At 45.5% G+C, this 21,697-nt stretch overlaps 2 protein-coding genes across 3 annotated transcripts; both read right to left on the minus strand.

Annotated features, from left to right (window-relative positions):
- Positions 1–868: 868 nt before the first annotated feature.
- LOC103189643 (tubulin alpha-1D chain) lies at positions 869–13,982 on the minus strand. 2 transcript variants are annotated; one of them, XM_007910103.2, is made up of 4 exons: positions 13,894–13,982; positions 4,666–4,888; positions 4,140–4,288; positions 869–2,221 (listed from the first exon to the last, which is right to left on the minus strand). In XM_007910103.2, exons 1-4 carry the CDS (start codon positions 13,894–13,896, stop codon positions 1,247–1,249), a joined length of 1,350 nt encoding a protein of 449 aa, XP_007908294.2. In that variant the 5' UTR covers positions 13,897–13,982; the 3' UTR covers positions 869–1,246.
- Positions 13,983–14,895: 913 nt separating this feature from the next.
- On the minus strand, positions 14,896–18,821 carry LOC121848013 (tubulin alpha-1D chain). Its single transcript, XM_007910101.2, has 4 exons — positions 18,751–18,821; positions 17,570–17,792; positions 16,578–16,726; positions 14,896–16,350 (listed from the first exon to the last, which is right to left on the minus strand). Exons 1-4 carry the CDS (start codon positions 18,751–18,753, stop codon positions 15,367–15,369), a joined length of 1,359 nt encoding a protein of 452 aa, XP_007908292.1. The 5' UTR covers positions 18,754–18,821; the 3' UTR covers positions 14,896–15,366.
- Positions 18,822–21,697: the final 2,876 nt, after the last annotated feature.

Consider the following 21,697-nt stretch of genomic DNA (forward strand, 5'->3'; position numbering starts at 1 on the left):
TGGTCATGAGCTTTACTCCCCCTCCCCTCCACACCGCCTCTTCCCATCCCACTCACAGATCATCTCGACGCCGTGAAGCGTTGTGGATAGTCACCCTACACGAAAGATTCTACATAGAAGCGAACCGTCATTTTGAAGCAGAAAAATAAATTCAACCACATTTAGAAAAACATTATATGAAACGGTTACAAACTACTCTGTATTAGTAATGCCAAGGAAAAGGGCTCATTTGGCCATAGGTTTTGTTTTTGATATTAAAAAATAACCCGAAGGACAGGTGAGATAGAATATCAAGAGCTTTGCCTCTTTGACATGAGATTCTGAAAGCTGGTATCTCTCAATTTCTCACTTACTCCCAGCAAGAATATTTTGATGTAGGCAGCGAAGTAAAGTTGCACACACAAGAGGCTCTGGATGGGAGTCAGGAAGCTTATTCTTAATACTGCATTATTATGCATACATCATTTAAAAATATGTTGAGCTTTGGTTAATTCATCTGCAAAACAGTCATTTACACATTATAGTAAATTCTGTAAAGTGCTTTGAGACATCATCCCTATGTGAAAAGCAGTGTCAATTGAAATGATTATTTTATTACAGAATCAAGCCTTCTGCCACTCACTGCCTCATCAATATCTTGTATACACATATCATTTCCTTGCCTTTGTATTCAGTGCTATTATATATTAAAAAAATGCCTTTTTTTAAATGGATTTACTAATTGGCGTTGAGGTGCCGATCAGTCATGATCTTATAGAATGGCAGGACAGACTCCAGGAGCTGAATTGTTCCTATGTTTCTATTAATTGCATTCCTACCTTCAAAGGTCGATGCATCAGACAGTAAAAAGAGCAGACATTAAATCAGGTTTTTTTTATAGCCACAGAAAGTTTATTAAAGCATTTTTGTTCCAAACATAAACGTGCATTCCTAACCAATAATGCACAATTCTGTGACAATTAGGAATGGTCAATTAATCCTCCTGACTGATGTTAAACCAGAAACTGTGCCATTTTTGGTACTACTGTACAACCATTGCCGTGGTTTCCTTCACACATTTCAATTCATCCCACCAGTTACAAATCCTACAAAATCACAAGGCAGCACAGTTTTAGCAAGAACAGCACTACTTCCAGCTTAAGATCAATGGGGAGAAGATTGTTGGCGATCAAAGTACCTTGCCTTAAAGAACAAGTACAATCTCGCCATCATATTGATCCCAACCAATCTCAGGAATGCTTTTTATTTAATATTCTTCCTCTTCACACTCGCCCTCAACGCTGTCTGCTCCGACCTCCTCATAGTCCTTTTCCAAGGCCGCCATGTCCTCACGAGCCTCGGAGAACTCCCCCTCCTCCATCCCCTCCCCCACGTACCAGTGCACAAAGGCACGCTTGGCATACATTAGATCAAACTTGTGGTCAAGCCGAGCCCAGGCTTCAGCTATGGCTGTGGTGTTGCTCAGCATACACACTGCACGCTGCACCTTGGCCAGGTCACCACCGGGCACCACAGTGGGAGGCTGGTAGTTGATGCCAACCTTGAACCCAGTTGGGCACCAGTCCACAAACTGAATGGTGCGCTTGGTTTTGATGGTGGCAATAGCGGCATTGACGTCTTTTGGCACCACGTCACCTCGGTAGAGCAGGCAACATGCCATGTACTTGCCATGACGAGGGTCACACTTGACCATCTGGTTGGCTGGCTCAAAGCAGGAATTGGTGATCTCAGCTACAGACAGCTGCTCATGGTAAGCTTTCTCAGCCGAGGTAACAGGGGCATAAGTGGCGAGAGGGAAGTGGATACGTGGGTATGGCACTAAATTGGTCTGGAACTCGGTCAGATCTACATTCAGAGCACCGTCAAAGCGAAGAGAAACTGTAATAGAAGAGACAATCTGACCAATCAGGCGGTTTAGGTTAGTGTAAGTTGGACGTTCAATGTCGAGGTTTCTACGACAGATATCGTAGATGGCTTCATTATCTACCATGAAGGCACAGTCTGAGTGCTCGAGGGTGGTGTGTGTGGTGAGGATGGAGTTGTAGGGTTCCACCACCGCTGTGGAGATCTGAGGAGCAGGGTAGATGGCAAATTCAAGCTTGGATTTCTTGCCATAGTCAACAGAGAGACGCTCCATCAGCAGGGAAGTGAAGCCGGAGCCAGTGCCTCCCCCGAAGCTGTGGAAGATGAGGAAACCCTGGAGTCCAGTGCACTGGTCCGCCTGTAGAAAAATTCCCCACAGAACACGTCATGGTTTAGTCAGAAAAGCTTTGTATTTAATGCCAGAGTTAAGTGGGTCCACTTTCTAGTTTCAATATGGAAGTAAGACAACTTGCACTTATATAGGAGCATTAACAGTGGCGGAGCCTGACTCCGAGCCGGGTGGCGGAGTGGCCGTAAGCACGGTTGAAGAAGGTTTTCAGGTGGGACTTCAAAAAGGGGAGGGGGGCAAGGCAGAGAGATTGAGGACGTTCCAGAGTTTCAGGGCATAGTGGCTGAAAGCACGACCTCCGAGTGGTGGATTGGGGAGTGAGGAGGTCTGAGAGGAAGGGATGTGCCAGTGAGTGAAGGGATTTGAACACGAGTGAGGATCTTGAAGTAGACTGTTCGGTGATGGGAAGCCAGTGGAGCCTGGCCAGAACTGCTGAGATGTGGGGACGGAGTTTGGTCCGGTAAGTATGTGGGTGGCAGAGTTCTGAATGAGCTGATCTTTTGAATAGTGGAACTGGGGAGACCTGCGAGGAGTGCATTTGAGTAATCTAAGCGGGAAGTGACAAACCCATGCACGAGGGTTTTGGCTGCATTCGGGGTAAGGTACGGTTGGAGGCGGGCAATGTGGCGGAGGTGGAAGAAGGCGGTCCAGGTCAGGGACCGGATGTGGGGGAAAGAAGGATAGCTGGGGGTCAAACCGGATGCCTAGATTGCACACTTGTTTGGTGGATCTGAGGGAGAGCCCAGGGAGGTTGAGGAGTTTAGATTCACAGGAGTGAAAACATTGACAGGAGCCAAGGAGTATGGCTTCCGTCTTGTCTACATTCAGTTGCAGGAAGTTTGCAGTCATCCAGGCCCTGATGTTTGCCAGAAAAAGCTGATAAGACATCGGTGGACCTGGTGTTGGTACTGGAGGAGGCAAATTAGACTTGTGTGTCATCTGCATTTCTTTTGAATTGGAAGCCTTACTTGAGGTGTTTTGTACTTGCATTCTCATCTTGCTTAAGTTGAAGTAAGTCAACAGCGACTATACTCTCCATTCCTCTCAGCATTTATAAAACCTGCATCAAGTTGTGTCGCTTCTTGTGGTTGGGTTGCTTCTATCCATACATAACTGTATTCAGTTTATATTCAAATGCTATTGTCCTGTCCCAGTATCAGCCTTATATTTGTTAACATTTAAGGGCATTTGCAACTTTTCAGCCCAGCAACCCAATTTGTCAACTATTTTGTCAACTTATTCCCTTATATTCTTAACCAATTTGGTATCTTTAGATAGTTTGTGCCCACTTCCAAACCATTTAGGTGCCGAACCCTGTCGTACCCCACTAGACATAATTTTCCAATCCCCCCATATTCCAAAAACATAACCCTCTTAACACTCACTTACAGTTGTTCCTCTCGTGACCTTGTTAAAATTCAACTTTATAACTCCACTGAATTTTTTTTTCAACGGACACAAGACGTATTCTACTGCTCAGAATTCAGAACAGTTTACTAGAATATTAATTTTGCTGTGTCACCTTGTATCAGTTTGATTCGCTGCAAAGCACCCCAGGCAGAGCAGAGACAGCCAATGCAAGGAGTACCTGAGAGCTATGGATCGATGGGCACCAGCAGCTAGTTTGGAAACTATAAGGCATTTCACTTGTGGCTCTTAACACACATCAAGGAGATGTGATCTTTTAGTTATCCACTCACTCACTCCCTAGTCAGGAGAGAAACACAGCTTTGCAGATGTGGAGGGAAATCTCTGAAGCCAGTGTCTGACTCGGCCCATTTCTGCATCACATCCTCTATTAAAATATGTGAGTCATGTTGTGGTTGGAATGCAAGAAATTAATCAATAATTTGTTAAACCATGACCAAAAATCACACATTCTTCCCTGTTCTGACACTCGGTGATCATCATAGTTAAAAAAGCTCACCAGTTTGCGTAGTTTGTCCAGAACCAGGTCAATCAGCTCTTTACCAATGGTGTAGTGTCCACGAGCATAGTTGTTTGCAGCATCTTCTTTGCCAGTGATCAGCTGCTCAGGGTGGAACAGCTGGCGGTAGGTACCACTGCGGATCTCATCTGGAGCAAAGATTTGGAAGAGATCAGTGCCCTGTGCACATGTTCTTATCAACATAATAAAGGGACTACATTATCACTGTATCTAATTAATTTGGGGTCAATTATGACATACCAGATAAACTGCAAACTACAATGTGCCTAAGGTTAAGATAACACCTGGTTATACATAGATGGATCAGTCTATTGAGAACTCCCTGAGATTGCTCAGTCTCTTTCAAATTCTTAATAGCCAACTCCCGAGAAAAGTCCCAAATTAAAACTGAGTACTAAAGCATTTTTCATTTAGTAATCTTCAAATACAATTAGACATTTTAACAGACTTGTTACAAAAGGGCTTCCTGGTAACAATTTCCCAAGTCATTTCACCTCCAACTTACCGATCACAGTTGGTTCCAAATCGACAAAGACAGCTCGTGGGACATGCTTCCCAGCTCCCGTCTCACTGAAGAACGTGTTGAAGGAGTCATCGCCCCCTCCGATGGTCTTATCACTGGGCATCTGCCCGTCAGGCTGGATGCCATGTTCCAGGCAGTACAGCTCCCAGCAGGCATTGCCCATCTGGACACCGGCTTGGCCAACATGGATAGAGATACATTCACGCTGCAGAGAGAAGCAAACAAAACTTATTTGCTTAAACAGATGAAACCTATTAAGACAGTCATGTCTTCAGCTAACTATTGCATCAATTTTTGGGGGGCTAGCAGGGAGTCTGACACCTATAAACTTAACATCGTGCTTGGGAGTACCCCACCCAAGATGAGAATTCTATACATCCCACCTACACATGGAAATCCTAGAGATAAATTGTTGGAATGAAATGCGCATTCTGATCCTGGAGGGATGCGTCCTGCTCACCTAATTCCAGAAAGGCACAGGTTGGCAAGAGCCAAGGCTTGGGGACCCCAAAGTGCGCACTGGAGTCTAACTAGCTAAAATTGCATTGCTTGCCATTGATATTGCTGTCTGGCAAGCTTTCCCGCGGTTTGTCCAGATAGGACCACCCTAACCGCTTTGGATTGCAGGGTTAACAGGAGCCGAGTGGAATGACCTCCTGTCCCCAGTAACCGGTTTGCTCTTCCAGTTCATGCTGATGAGCCAATTTGGCTGTGCTGTCATCAGCTGTACCCTGGAATAAAGCAGACCCGCTTGGCTCATGATCACAAACTAGAGACGGTTTCATTCCGTTGCCAGGCATGCCATCTTGGAGCCAGTTCAGCTCCAAGGAGACCCCACAGAATCCTAGCCCAAGAACATTTTTTTTAAAAAGCGGACTGTAAATCTGGTTCCTATAAAACAGTACATTTTTCAACCAGCTGAGATACTAATCATTTACAAAGCAAAAAATTGCCGTAACGTATTTTAAACTTGCCAAGAATTATAAACTCTCATGCATCTAATGTGGCCTGTTTAACTGTGAACCTCACACTACCCGTTGGTAAAGGCATGCTAATCCACCGTTTCTCACTCATGCAGCACTGTGTGCAAGATAAGGTGCAGAATTCCTTTCAGTAAAGACAAAGCTTTATGTACAAGTCACTGTTCAGATTGAATTATCGTTCAAATTCCACCAGGAATAAAACCCAGCTAAGCCACAAGAGAATAATGTTTTGGATAATATTTATCACATGAACTGAAAGTGCTATCCCTCTTTGCAGCAATTTTTTGTTTGTCATAAAAATGTACTCCCACATCTTTGGCCCGAATTTTGCATATGGGTTTAAGAAAACCTTTAACTGCTTGCATGGAAGCTCCAGTCCACGATGAACTGTTTGGATACAAGACTTACGTGTCCAAGCTTGACTGTTGGATGCAATATTGTTCTAAAACGATGTGTGCTGAGTGTTTTAATTCAAACAACAAATACTCTATTAGGTAAAAAGATCCCACCACTAGGATATTGAGATAGTAGCACTCTCAAAGGAGTTATTTGTATTCGAAACAAATCCAGCTAAATTAATGCTTTAGCAGAAACAGAGGTGTTATAAAAAATTTCAATATGGCAACTTTACTGACCGACATTCTCCAGTGTAGCCTGATATGTGTGTTCAACATACATATATACAAGTTTAATGATCTTGAACAAGATCCAATGGTGTATTCCTAGCCAAACAATAGCATTGTAAAGAGCATTTTACTAATATTTGGTATGTATTGAATTAGAAACTTAAGTACCCACCATGAGATTTTCATAAGGTATCAAAAAACATTCAATTTAGAGATTTGATCATTTCCCATGTGGAATGTAAATTTAAATGTAATTTTAAATGGCAAAAATCCAGTGATTCAAAAAATTTAAGACCCCCAAAAGGATATCAATTGTTACATAATGGGAACAGTCCTCCAAACATCTTTTTGAAAAGATTAAAGGAAGGACCTTCTAAAGAGGAAAGAAAAAAAGTAGACCCAGAATCTGTTCTTCCATTGAACAGACAAACTCTGTATAAGTGTATAATTGGGGTAGGGTGATGGTAGGGTTGTATCCTATAAAAGTGAGTTCCCCCCAAGTGGATAAAGAGCATCACCGAACAGCTACAATTCTCCAAGGAGGATTTGGGGAGCAGGTATAGAAGCCTCAATTTCACTAAATTGTGGCTGCAGAAATGTGACAATGGCAGACCGATTAGCGAAACAAAAAACCAACATGCCACATGTGGGAAAATCATTCCTGTTCACATTGTAATAACCCTCAAGGATGCATTATGGCTCCCTAACATTTTGATAAAACAGTTAAAGACAGAATTGTGGCTAGGTCCCTGGCTAGAATGTACCTTGGTGAATAATTCATATCTAGAATTCCTGTCTCGGAGAATCATCAACTGGGAACATTTAGCTGTTAATCAGCCATGGAGAGGAATGGAGTTTCAAGGAGCCTTCAAATTTTAATGGACTGATTATTTTCAACAATCAAAGTTCTTTTCCATTACTGAAGAGCCTATCTGTATTATTCTTGATGTAGACACGACAATTATTTAAAATATCTGCATAAGGCGGGGTCAATCCTTTGGTAAGCTGCATCACAAAGGAGAATTTTTTATGAAAAAAATTATAAGATAGATATGTTTATACAATAGAACCACAGGAATGCACCGTTGCAATCCATCTAGCTAGTTCCATTTGCTAAAAGACCATTGCTCACATTGCATAAATAGCAAATACATAAGTAAGGTTACGAGGACAGCCAGCAGTTGTCGGATTGGATTGTTTCCTTTACTGCAATGAACAGATTGAAATAATTAATGCAGAGAACATGAGATTTAATGCAGAGAACATGAGATCAGTCTTGAATCCAATGTAGCCACTTTATCAGTAATATTTCTCATTATGTACAAGATGGTGGTATGATATGAAGTAGCTCAGAGACTCTTAATTAACCTTTGTTATAGTGTATAACAGTCTATGTTTCCCGTAAGTACATTCTTTGTTATTTTTATAGTAATACTTTTAAGAGCAGTAATTATCAATACTAAAAAAATCTCATGCTGTATTTAATACTACATTTGTTATAATGCTTGCAGTTGGTTTAGTGCTTTTTCAAAAAATATAAAGAGCTTCATAGGGTTTTTCTGTAAATTGTAGTGACTATATATCTGGAGTTGAAAGTGGCAGCTAATGTGCACACTATCCCCACAAAAAATATTTTTTTTGGTCAGCCCGGTGTCTTGACACATGCGGAAACCCATTACAATGTTTAAGAGTATCCAAACTAGGCTGAAATGTCCATGCAACCCACCTAAACATGGAAATAATAAATACATCGTTGGAATGGAATGTGCAGTCTCTCTCTGGAGACTTATCTAATTCCTTATCTAATCCGGAAACATTAGGCGCAGGTTGCAAGAGCCAAGGCTTGGGGACCCCAGAGTGTGCATTGGGGTGGGGTACTGCTGGTGTCTAACCAGCTAAAACCACATAGCTTGCCATTAATATTGCTGTCTGGCAAGCTTTCCTGCTGCTTGTTCAGCTAGGAAAACCTACCCAATTAGGGCTCCATCTTGCAGTATTAACAGGAGCTGGGATGACTCCCTGCCCCCAGTGACTGGTCTGCCCTTCCAGATGCTTACGATGAAACAATTGTGAAGTCAACGATTTTTAAAAAATCTTGAGCATTGTCAGCCAGGACAAAGAGAAACTCCCTTCTCAATTTGAATAGTGCATGGGATCTTAATGGCCACCAGAAGAGGAAGACGGGAGCTTGGTTTAATATCTCACCCAAAGGATGATCTGTTACTGCAGCAGTTCAATTTAGTGCTAGTAATTCCAGTAAGGTGGGGTATACATTGCTTTAGCCTGTGATTGGTAGACCAAGATAATTTTTTGAGAATCTAAAATTTAATGCTTGCATATATCTCCACAAGTGGTGGCAAATGCCTTTTCTTTTTAGTTATTGCGTTCCTCCCATAACATTAAGAACTCACTCAGTTGTTTTTTTTAATAATCAGACGATAGGTGTACTACAATGAAAAGGAATGGATTCAATGCAAGATAACCCCTCCCTAGATAGTCTGTTACACGTCTCCCTTGAATTGAGCTTCCAAGATCCTGAAATTGAAGCTGTAGTACACAAATAATACGAGGCATTACAATATGTATATTTAATATAGATTGTTGATAACATATGTTTACCATACAGGATTTAACATTCGCTTGATTATAAAATGCAGTTGAGCGCTTGTGACATCGGTTTCACATCAGGGCGTCGTCTCTAAATGCTTCACAGGACATACTGCAGTCGATTTATTGTATATTTTGTAAGTGAACTCTGCAGGTTCTGTGCGCATCACGGCTTGCACTGCACTGCAATCAGCATAAAGAAACATACCAAACACAATCCTACAAAATCTAGTTACTTGAATTATGCAGGAAAATGAACAAAAATGCCTAAAAATCATGTTTTTAAAGAAGAAAACAAATTAGGAATATGATCAAAAACATCCGAAAATGCTTAAATTGGAACAAGGGAATTTAGATGTAAATTGTACCGTGTGCTATATTGATGGATTATAATAGCTAAACGGGTTAAAAATGAATTTCACACTACCCTCTTCATTCCCCAAATTGCTGATGTATTTACATACTAGAATTGCTGGTTAGGATGAATGAATATAACAAATACAAATTACAAGGGTGCTTTTTAAAGCATTAAAAATGCTGCATCATTCCTCCACATTTTTTTGAAATGACTGCAGCTGAAAGGCCTCGATACTCACAAAGAAATCATGAGGCTGCCCAGCCCTGCAACATCCCACATTGCTACAAACAAAATGTCCCTCGGGCAGACATAAGTAATAAAACTGGAATGCTCACCATTTTAATTTCTTTCACAAATCTTCAGAAATTCAGCAAAGCAGATGCAACAGAGGCTGTGCCGTGTAACGATGGCAGTGCAGTGCAGAACAATGACCGAGCAGAGCAGCACCGGTGGATTTGTTGGCAGTAACAAAAGAGGGTGTGGTTTAGGGAATCAGCCCAGACCTACCCCAGAAGAGATTCTGCACACCACCAATTAAAGCACCATCCGAGCAGAAAACTGCCAAGTAAGCAACCAGTCAGCTACCACAAGTGTAAAACACTGGTACCACAGTACAACTAATTGGATAGACACTAAATGCATAGGTCACTATATTACACCAATCGCAGTCCCAGGCTTTGTTCTCCCGTCTCAACAACAACAAATTGCATTTATACAGTGCCCTTCATACCGGGAGGACTCAGTGATTGATTTGCACGACTATTTTTTTTAAAAAAAACGTTTCTGTCCCTTTTTTTTGCTTGATTTGACTTGCCCTGGTTACAAGGCAACCTCTGATCAGTGAGCACAGGCACAAGCAATTTTGTGTTACAACTCTTCTAATTCTTATTGCCGCTATTAACAGCGTGAGCAACAAATTAACTCCACTCTGGATACACCACCAAGATTGAAAACTAACTCACTATGAGAAAACAGGGTACAAAATAATATTTCTTTTGGAGAAGGAAAATTCTCAGAGGGAACTAATTTACGTTCAAACTAATACCCTTTGTTATAAAAAGAAAATCCTTATAAAATTATATTTGACCTCAGGCAACAAATTCTTTTGTTCCATCCCTGGGATCCACCATCTTAGCTGTCATGACTGTTGCAATATGAGGGTGGGGGGTGATGGGGGTCAGAGCCTGGTGCAGGAGAGGACGTTAAAGATTCTGATGTGTTATTCAAAGGATGGGAACTTCTCCCAGTGTTCTGGCCCATAATCCCCAGATAAAGCTGATTATTCACATCATGGCTATTTGTGGGACACTGCTGTGCCCAAATTTGCTGCCACATACATCTACAAAATAGTCACTAGAGGTTACAGTAAATCCTACGATGCCTTCAAAAAGTCTTTTGTCGAACATACTGTTCAAAGGAACATACATATCTTCCTCTATGACTGCACTGTCGGTTACCTTTCCTCTCCCCACCCTTAGTTCGCACCCCCAGTTCGGGTGCCAAGCCAGGACTCTCTCAGTTGCCTCAGGACGTCCTCCCAACACGAAAGGTGCTATATAATTGTAAATTTGTAATGTATTGTTCAACCTAAGTTTTAACTGATTTTACATTTCTTGTTCCAGAAGGTTCCTCCCTTCAGACTGCAGATAATCCAGAACTCTGCAGCCCGTGTCCTCTCCTGCACCAAACTCGTGACCCCATTCTCACCCGACTCCATTGGCTCCCTATCCTTCAGAGGATCCAGTTCAAGATCCTGGTTCTCACCTACAAAGCCCTGCATGGCCTCGCCTCAACATACCTCTGCGACCTCGTAACCCCTTACCAACCTGCCCGCTCCCTCTGCTCAGCCGGCTCCACACCCCCGACCCACCCGCTTCACCATTGGCGAGAGAGCCTTCAGCCACTCTACCCCCAATCTCTGGAATTCCATCCCCCAATCACTCCGCCTCGCCCCCTCCTTAAGTCTCCTTCAAGTCCCACCTCAAGACCCTCCTCTTCAACCATACCATCGGCCACCCCCCTTTCCTTCCCTTCTCCCCCCTGATCCCAACTCGGGTCTGAAATGCTGTACACTGTCCAGCGCCTTGGGACGTCCTCCCGACGTGAAAGGCGCTATACTAGTGTAACCTTGTTGTTCAGGCATATTGAATGCTCCTATTACCACTCCAGCTGAGATTAGCTAACTCTGCAGAGAGCAGTAAAGCAAACCCATGACATTTAGTTTAATATAATAATAAACCATGCATTTAATTCTTATTTCATCTGATGACAATTTGCCTTCATCACCTCCTTGGATAGCTTAATTCATATACGTAAACCTGAATCGTCTATTCACCTTCCTACTTCTAAATTTGAGTCTTCATCCTCAAATTCTAATTTTTTTGTTACCTGATGACTGAAACCCATCAACCATGCTCAACATTTTAAAGATATTATTGGGATCAGTCCCTGAATCCATATGAATTGACAACCATATAGATCATTAAGTACAGCATTTACCAGATAGCCATTGAATGAAGATTGTATTAATATATGCAATAGCAGGATATTTAAGAAAGATTGGAGAGGAGAAAGATATTAAACTCATTCATTCCATAGATCACTAGAACCCAGGTGACCACATGCAGATTATTTAATCTCTGCAGGAAAGATTGTGAAATTTTATCTCGTCTCCTTTCCAAGATAAATATATTACCTGAATAGAAACAGATAAGTATCTTATCTTCAAGATACTGCTATAAAATCTTTAAGTAGGGCAGTTCTTAGTTTAAAGTCTCAACCGAAAGTCAATGCACTGATCTGTTAAAAGTGCACTGGAGCATCCTCTGAGATTTTAAATGCAAACTGCAAGCTAATCTCCTTCCCCATTCTGGCCGTAAACCACTGACCCCCTACCCTCCAACAGACCGCCTTTAATAATCTAACAATCACTATGATAACAAAAATAAAGTTAATTAAATTATTATTAGTAGTAATAATAAATCTCCCTTCTTTCCCAATAACGTGCAGGTCATCAGTTCCCGCACGAACCGAATGAGATGGTGATGCAAGCTCTGTGCGGCATTGCAGATGTAATTCCTCAGCTGGGAGGCTCCTGGCTGTTGTTATAGCTCTCTCCCCACCCTCCCTCTCCCATTATCTCCAGCACAACACCCCCATCGACTAACAACCGGGTTCCTATTTACTGCTATTTAAACAGAGGTGTGTGGAGTAAGGAAACTTCCCTAAGGTTTTGCCCCGCCCGGAAATCGAAGCCGGTCCTTTCAATTGCGAGGTGAGCGCGCTAACCACTACGCAATGGGAGACTCCAGGTGTAATTATTATTTATTATCACTACTAATGATAACTTTGCCCGCAAAATACACAGTGGGGACTATTGGGAGAGAAGGGAAATTTATTATTACTACTATTAAGGAAAACGCAATAAATCCTTGCCTTTGATATTGCGCCTCATCACACCGTGAGACGTCTCAAAGCGCTTCACAGGACACACTGTAAAGTGAACCGACTGTAATATTTCGTGGGCGAAAGGCGGCAGCCAACTGCGCACGGCAGAGGTCCCCCACAAAACATAACAACTTATAACAACCCTTGCGTCTTGACAACAGCGCCAAGTCACGGCTTCAAGGCGCCTCGAAGCGCTTCACGGAGTATACTACGAGGCGAAATAAAATAATAATAAAGATTATTTTTTTTTATATGAACTTTTATTAGCAGCAGTCGTTTTTTCTCGAATCTGCCTCAAGAGTTAACAGCCCTTCCCACCCCATCCCTCGCCCTCCCTTCTTCTCTCCTCTCCCCCCCCCCCTCACCCCTCCCCTTCCCCAAGTCTCTCCTCTTTGTTACTGCGTCGCAGCGCCGCCATTTTAGGATCTTTTCCATCTCCTTTGTTTCGCGGATTTTTTTTGGCTTAAAAAAATAAAAGGAAAGGGTGGAGGGGGGGGGGGGAGGGAACGAAATAAAAGAATAAAAAACTATTTGAGGGACGGTTTTCTCCCTTGAACACTATTTGAGTACCCCCCCCCCCCCCACTGCCTGTGGTGTCTGTGACACAGCGCAGTTTAACGGAAAAAAAACTATTGGGAAGGGATTTTCTGTCCCTGCGCCCACTCCCCATTCCCTCTCTCCGGTGCTTTACACAGCGCCGTTTAACGTTGTCACGTAAAAGCGGAGAGGAGACGGGAGGGAAGGCGGGTTAGCGGGAGAGGTTATATCTGACTAACGGTCCCTCTCTCTCTCTCTCTCCCGCCGCTCCCTTCCCAAAGGGCGGGTTACGCGGCTTTTAAGGCTCAACCCGAGTCCCGCTATGGAAACCAACCCACCCCGCGGGTCCGGCGGCTCACCGCTCCGTGCGAGTCCGAGCTGAGAGGGAGAGAGCGCTAACCCTCACTAGACAGCGCCGAGGGAGGGAGGGAGGGAGGGTGATGGCGAGGGGGAGGGAGGGAAGGGCGCGGCAGCCATTTTGATGCCTTTTCCTCTCAGCGCTCGAGCGGCGACCGTTAACTCTGAGGAGAAAAGATTCCAGAAAACTCTACTCGGCGGTTCCGTCCGTCTGTCTCCCTCCCTCCCCCCCCTGCGCGGCCCGGCACCGGGCGGTGTAATGCGGCGCGGGCGCGGCAGTCGCTCTGCCTCTCACCATCCTTGGTTGTCGACGCGGAGGTGAGTTTGGGCGGGAAAGGCTCGAGCGGGTATGATGGCGGTTGCTGAAGTGACCGCAGTGCGCGTGCGCGTGAGGGGGTGGGCGGGGCGGGGTGGGCGGGGCCTGGCCGGCGGCGGTTGATGGATTGGCCGCAGTGCCCGAAGTGCGCACGCGCGGACTGGGCCTCGCCAGCGCCCCCCGGTGGCGGTGGTGGTCGTGGGGAGGGGGTGTCAGGTGACCAACAGTCCACAGGGAGGGGCCCATGGGGTGGGATTTATTATTAATAATAATAAATAATAAAATAAAATAATAATAAAACCCCGTGGCCGAGACGTCTCCGGGCGCTTCAGTGGGGGGAACGCGCCGCCCAGCGTAGTGACTGTGCGTTGTGCGGGCCAAACGCGGCAGCCAAGGCTGGCCACTGGGCGTGAGGCTCAATGTCTCATCCGAAGGACGGCGTCTGCGACAATACGACACCCCCCATCCAGCGCTGGACTGGAGCATCAGATCGTTGTTGTCAAGGGTCAAGGATTCCACTTGACGGGAATCCTTGACAACAACAACAACAAGATTCCATTTATAGAGCGCCTTTCACATCGGGAGGACGTCCCAAAGCGCTGTACAGTTGGGTCAGGGTGAGGGGAGGGAAGGGAGGGAGCGAGGAGGGGGTAGAGAGTCGAGAGGAGAGCTGAAGGCTGAAGGTCAAAGAGAAAGGTCTTGAGACCGGCCCTGAAGGAGGAAAGGGAGGAATCAGTGCAAAGGCACTGGGGATGGAGTTCCAGAGCCTCGGGGCTGAGAGGCTGAAGGCCACCGATGGTAGGGCGGTTGGGGCGGGGGATGTGGAGCAGACCGGAGCCAGAGGAATGGAGGGTACGGGCAGGTAGGGGGATAGTAGGTCAGAGAAATAGGAGGGAGCGAGGCCGTGAATGGCCTTGTAGGTGAGGATGAGGATCTTGAATTCGACAGGTGAAAGCTCACAGGAGCGAACATACAACCAGGTCTTGGTGGAAATTCTTTATTTTGCTCCAAAGTGTCCACACATTGAGAGGTAAACCAACAATTGACCCAACCTTTTCTCTGTTTCTGCACTTTCCCTTGAGAGGAAAGAAGGTGACCTGATAGAAGTGTCAATGGACTTTTGGGTATGGCAATAGAAAGGCAGCGGCGGGGAGGGGGGGATTATCCCAGCAGCGACCTTGGGTTTCTGGGAGTTTACCAGACATGTACATGTTGAGTTTACGTAACTATGGTGTAATGATCGGCCAATTTGTATTCCTTTGTCTTTCCGATGATTTGTGAATAAAGCGGTAAATAGCTCAGTTTGAGAAGAACTCATCTACTCCCGGGTTAAGATAAATGGGGAGGGAGAGGAATGTTGTTCATGGAAAGAATTTCCTCTCAAAGGAACAGGTTTGAGTTTGTGCATTCTTCACTCCCAAACTCTCCCTCTCAGGGGGGGCTTTTCGTTACCTAATACTCTTCGCCTTCCTCCCCTTCCCCTTCCCCCTCGACACTGTCAGTGCCAACCTCCTCATAGTCCTTTTCCAAGGCCGCCATGTCCTCACGAGCCTCGGAGAACTCCCCCTCCTCCATCCCCTCCCCCACGTACCAGTGCACAAAGGCACGCTTGGCATACATTAGATCAAACTTGTGGTCAAGCCGAGCCCAGGCTTCAGCTATGGCTGTGGTGTTGCTCAGCATACACACTGCACGCTGCACCTTGGCCAGGTCACCACCGGGCACCACAGTGGGAGGCTGGTAGTTGATGCCAACCTTGAACCCAGTTGGGCACCAGTCCACAAACTGAATGGTGCGCTTGGTTTTGATGGTGGCAATAGCGGCATTGACGTCTTTTGGCACCACGTCACCTCGGTAGAGCAGGCAACATGCCATGTACTTGCCATGACGAGGGTCACACTTGACCATCTGGTTGGCTGGCTCAAAGCAGGAGTTGGTGATCTCAGACACAGACAGCTGCTCATGGTAAGCTTTCTCAGCCGAGATCACAGGGGCATAGGTGGCGAGAGGGAAGTGGATACGTGGGTATGGCACTAAATTGGTCTGGAACTCGGTCAGATCTACATTCAGAGCACCGTCAAAGCGAAGGGATGCTGTAATAGAGGAGACAATCTGACCAATCAGGCGGTTTAGGTTAGTGTAAGTTGGACGTTCAATGTCCAGGTTTCTACGACAGATATCGTAGATGGCTTCATTATCTACCATGAAGGCACAGTCTGAGTGCTCGAGGGTGGTGTGTGTGGTGAGGATGGAGTTGTAGGGTTCCACCACCGCTGTGGAGATCTGAGGAGCAGGGTAGATGGAGAACTCCAACTTCGACTTTTTACCATAGTCAACAGAGAGACGCTCCATCAGCAGGGAAGTGAAGCCGGAGCCAGTGCCTCCCCCGAAGCTGTGGAAGATGAGGAAGCCCTGGAGCCCAGTGCACTGGTCGGCCTGAGAATATAAAACAAACGTTTAAGACGCTGAGACAACACAGTGGATGGATCGATGGGTGGATAATGCTTCTCACAGGGGCTTCTTAACAACAATAACAACAAGAGCTTCTTAATGCAGAAGAGCGCGGACAATGAGAAGATTCCCAGCCGCTAGTGACCAATCTGCCCCTGCAAGTCCTGCTGACAAGCCAAACGGTGTGAGTCTGAGAACAGTCCTGTACTTACCAGCTTACGGATCCTGTCCAGAACCAGGTCAATCAGCTCTTTACCAATGGTGTAGTGCCCACGAGCATAGTTGTTTGCAGCATCTTCCTTGCCGGTGATCAGCTGCTCAGGGTGGAACAGCTGGCGGTAGGTACCACTGCGGACCTCATCTACAATGAAGAACCACGACAACTGAGCTGAGATCCCTTCAGCGCTTCTTTGCAAGTGCATCTGCACAGATCTATACATATATACATACATGCATACATCCTCCTGCCAGCACACCTGTCATTGTGGAGTCCTGTAGCTCAACAGTTAGAGCACTTGCCTCGCAAGCCAGAGACCTGCGTTCGATTCCCGGGCAAGGTGAAATATTGGGCAAGTTTCCTTACTCCACACGCCTCTGGTTAACCAGCAGTACGTAGGAACTCGGTAGTTAGTCGATTGGCAGATCGGTTTTCTAGGGGTAATAATTCCTTCAAAAAACTTATAATAAATTGGTCACTTCATTCCACGACTGTTTGTGGGACGCTGCTGTGCGCAATTGGCTGCCGAGTCTCACCCACAAAATATACAGTCAATTCACTTTACAGTATATTTTGTGAAGCACTTTCAGATGAAGATGTGAATAGGCGCTATGTCAAATGCAAGGATTATTATTACTGAAACTTCTTTACAGGATTTCCACTGTAAAATATAGTGACTGTGCACCTGTAGGCGAACACAGCAGCCAATTTGCGCACAGCAACGTCCCACAAACAGCCATGAAGTGATTGACCCATTTTACCGGGAGATTGGTGAACAGGACACCAGGAGAGAGAAACTCTCTCCACATATGTATGTCACCTACACATAGAAATTTGGTGTGTTGACTGGGACAAAATTACAATCGGATTTGGCACTCTGCCTATTTGAATTTTTGCCAGGACTTCAATCATGTATTGAAGCACAAGGCACAAAGGATTGGTTTATTCTCAAAGGACATCCTGTTAACAGTCTCACCTCCAACTTACCGATCACAGTTGGTTCCAAATCGACAAAGACAGCTCGTGGGACATGCTTCCCAGCTCCCGTCTCACTGAAGAACGTGTTGAAGGAGTCGTCACCCCCTCCGATGGTCTTATCACTGGGCATCTGCCCGTCAGGTTGGATGCCATGTTCCAGGCAGTACAGCTCCCAGCAGGCATTGCCCATCTGGACACCGGCTTGGCCAACATGGACAGAGATACATTCACGCTGCAGAGAGAAGGAAAGAAGCAGAAACACGTCACATTTGGACAGAAAGGAAAAAAATCTAAGGAATAGACAAGAAGAGACACACAGGAGGGGAGAAATTCCACATGGGTCTGGATTTTCTCTTAATGTTGAAGCCGGTTTTATGTAAATTCTTTGACAAGAAACTGGAGGAAACCAACTTTAAAGCTCAACTTCATGTCCTCCTAACTCACAACAATAACAACTTGGATTTTGTACATTTTATACAGCGCCCTCCACGCCGGACGGCGTCTCAGAGCGCTTTACAGTTTCGGATCCCGGGACCGAGCCAGCGGGAGGGGGAGGAAGATGACCAAAGGCGGTCGAAAGGAAAGGTCTTCAGCAGAGACCTGAAAATGGGAAGAGAGGGAGCGAGCGAGACGAAGGGAGTGAGGAACGCAGTTCCAGAGCCTCGGGGCATAGTGACACAAAGTGGATGAGATGTGAATTTCACCTTACCCTTTCCCTCCCCTACTTCAAGGTCCATCCCAAGACTTTCCTCTTTAACCTTCAGTCATCCTTCCCACCCACACCCTTAGCCCCTGTGAATTAATCCCCCAGCTTGGGCGCAAACCCTCAACTGTCCAGTGCCTTGGGACATCCTCCTGATGTGAAAGGTGCGCTATAAATGCAAATGGTTGTTGCTGAATTAATGACTGAGAAATTGGTAAAAGGATTTCTAATTATATAATCCATTCACAATCATACCTCCTCCTTACCTCTGACTTCAAAACCCTCTTAAAAACCTTTGGCTGTGCTGTTGGTTAACACCTCTAAGCTTCCCCTCTACCCCCGTTGTCTTGGTGAGGCACTTTGAGACATTACCCAACATGAAAGGCGCTGCACTAATTATTTTATGATTCCCTGCACATACACCCCGTTCTCTCGCTATTTCCACTTGGCGCAATCCGCACGCTCTGAGCAAAGCCAGGAGACTCACCATTGTCCTGTGCTTCTCTCTTGCGACCCCCAGCAATCGTCGAAGAAGTCTCGGTGTTGTCTGGGGGTGTCTCGAGTGTCTGAATTTATACCAGTGGCTGACACACAAGCCCCAGCCTTTGTTGCTAGCAACAGGAGCTGGGATTATAATCGCACACAATGCCAGGTCAGGCTTCCCCAGGAAACCAACCAACCTCTCCACTGAACTGAATCACAACACTGAAAACTGCCATCAATCAAGCCGCACAGTGAAACCAGTCTACACAGGGCACTGGTGTTGGCGGTTAGACTCAGCGCAATCGTCTGCTGCATTTTGCCTACAAAATACAGTGACTACACTTTACAGCGTATCCTGTGAAGCGCTATGAGACGTCTCAATGACGTGATAAGGCGCTGTACCAAATGCAGGGATTATTATTAATCCAATGCCCAAGTTCCTCCCCACAAACACAGCCTTTAACCAGAAGCCTTATTCCTTCAGTTCACATTGTTGTTGCTTTTTTTAACTAATAATAATCCCGGCATTTGATCCAGCGCCTTATCACGTCTTCGAGACGTCTCAAAGCACTTCACAGGATACACTGTAAAGTGAGTTGACTGTATAGTTTGTGCACAGCAGCGTCCCCACAAACAGTCGAATATACAGTCAATCAACTTTACTGTGAAGCGCTTTGAGACGTCTCAAAGACGTGATAAGGCACTGCATCACATGCTAGGATTATTATTGTTATAAATCTCTGCATTTTTTATTTTTTGCAGGTGATTTTGAAAGGCAGTCCGTGTTCTCAGTAAGTCTGTTGCTCAGAAGGAGTTGTGTTGTGAGTAGGTATGGAAACCGCACCGCGTGGGGTCGGGAGGGGTGTGTGAGCATTTGTCTGCAGTCAACGGCAGTGGCTGAGGGTTGATATGCGATATCACTGAGGCCAGAACACTCCCTCCTCCCAGTTCCCAGATTACAAACAAACCTCTCCCTCTGTCACACACAATTAACACTGGGCTCTGAGCTCACGCCTCGTAGATATTTAGTTACGTGTCTTTTCGAGAGGTTTGTTCAGTCAGGCGCCAAGAGAAGTTTGGCCGGTTTGTGGGATTATGTAACCAGGCAGCACATGGGGAGAGTGGGGGGGAACTCTGTGTGTGTGTGTGTGTGTGTGTGTGAGTATGTGGGCTGTGAAGCGCTTTGGGACGTCCTCCCGACGTGAAAAGCGCTATATCAAATGCAAGGATTATTATTATTGTAAGTGTCTATATATAGCAATCTTCACATGGGGTAACGTCTCAGATTGTGGGAGTGCGTGCGTGAGTGTGGGGGGGGGGGGTGGGATGACTTGTGTACATGGTGATTGCGTGTGTGGGGGGGGGGAATGACCGTGTATGTGTGTGAGTGGGAAGGGGGGAGTGACTCTGGGGTGCAGGGTCAATATGTGTGTGGGGTGGAGGATGACTGTGTGAGGTGTGGCTGAATGGGTGAGGGGGTGACTGTAAGTGTCTGTGTTTTGATGGGAGCGATTGTGGGTTTTGTGGGGGAAGGTGGGGCGACTGTTTGCGATTGTGAGAGGCGGTCTGATGTTTGTGTATGTGTGGGGGGGACGCACGACTGTGTGTGTGTGTGTGTGTGTGTGTGTGTGTGTGTGTGGAGGCGAAACTGCGTGTGACATAAAGAACATATTTACACACACAATCTCACCCTGGAAACAGTAAGGAAACTTACAATCGTATTTGCATTTGATATAGTGCCTTATTGTGGAGTCCTGTATCTTAGTGGTTAGAACGCTCACCTTACAAGCGAGAGGACCCGGGTTCAATTCCCGGGCAGGGAGAAACCTTAGGCAAGTTCCCTTACTCCACACGCCTCCGTTTACCAGCAGTCAGTAGGAACCCGGTTGTTAGTTGATTGGCGGATCGCTGTTCTGGGAGTAATAATCTCTTTTAAAAAAAAAGTAAAATAAAAAAAATTATTTGGTCACTCAATCCAGGACTGTTTGTGGACGCTCACTGCTGTGCGGAATTGGCTGCCGCGTTTCCCCCACTAAATACAGTCAATTCAATTTACAGTATATTCTGTGAAGCGCTTTGAGACGTCTCAATGACGTGATAAGGCGCTGTATCAAACGCAGGGATTATTATTATTATTGTTATTCGCACGGGAGAACAGAAAGGGTTAACTGAGACAGATGGCAGGAGCCCAACAGTGGCTGGGGATCAGGTTACATTCAGAAGGCCAGAGGTTTCGGCAACGGGATGTTCAAGGTCAGATCATTGCTAAAGACTACGCACATTCAGCCAAGATATTCCAGTGGAAAATGGAAACCGAGATGGATAAATCTTCAGTGCCGCAATCACTTTTAAATCGAGTTTCTAATAAATGCTGAAGTTACACATTATTAAGCTTGCTGACCAACAGCTTCCAATTGCCTTGAGAAAAGGGTCAACAGATGCCAACATACGGGGGGGAAAGGCGGGGAAAGGGGGGAGGGGGGTAGAGAGCGTGACAACCAATAGTGCAATATAATAAGTTGAGTTCTGGCAAAGTGTTGTGGACCTGAAACGTTGACTTACTTCCCTCTCTCCATGTTTCAGATTTCCAGCATCTGCTGTGCTTTGAGTTTTGGATAATAAATTGACCAGTGGCTCAAACCCATCGCTTTCCTCAGTTTAGGTCTATTAAAATCAGCACATGGTTACACTTAGCACAGTAATAATAAGTAATAACCTTGCATAATAATCCCTCCAAAACAAAAGTCGTTCAGCCCACGACTGTGTGTGTGGGGGACGCTGCTGCAGGCAATTGGCTGCTGCGTTTCGCCCAACAAAATAGGCAGTCGCGATACTCGACCGTGTATCCCGTGAAGCCCTTTGAGACGTCTCGACGACGCGATCAGGCGCCGGGTCAAATGCAAGGATTATTATCGTTACGCATTAACTGCTGAGTTTCTCAGTCGTCGTAA

The sequence above is a fragment of the Callorhinchus milii genome, unplaced genomic scaffold (genome assembly GCF_018977255.1).
Source record: "Callorhinchus milii isolate IMCB2004 unplaced genomic scaffold, IMCB_Cmil_1.0 Scaffold6, whole genome shotgun sequence".
Lineage (NCBI taxonomy): Eukaryota > Metazoa > Chordata > Chondrichthyes > Chimaeriformes > Callorhinchidae > Callorhinchus > Callorhinchus milii.

Bases quoted from the DNA above. Each gene is read 5' to 3' on its own strand.
- LOC103189643 (XM_007910103.2), bottom strand. The intron at 4,289-4,665 runs GTAAGTTGGAGG...TCTTTGCTCCAG, and splicing joins TTTGGAACCAACTGTGATCG to ATGAGATCCGCAGTGGTACC. The intron at 2,222-4,139 runs GTGAGCTTTTTT...ATTTTTCTACAG, and splicing joins TGGACAAACTACGCAAACTG to GCGGACCAGTGCACTGGACT.
- LOC121848013 (XM_007910101.2), bottom strand. The intron at 16,727-17,569 runs GTAAGTTGGAGG...TCTTCATTGTAG, and splicing joins TTTGGAACCAACTGTGATCG to ATGAGGTCCGCAGTGGTACC. The intron at 16,351-16,577 runs GTAAGTACAGGA...TTATATTCTCAG, and splicing joins TGGACAGGATCCGTAAGCTG to GCCGACCAGTGCACTGGGCT.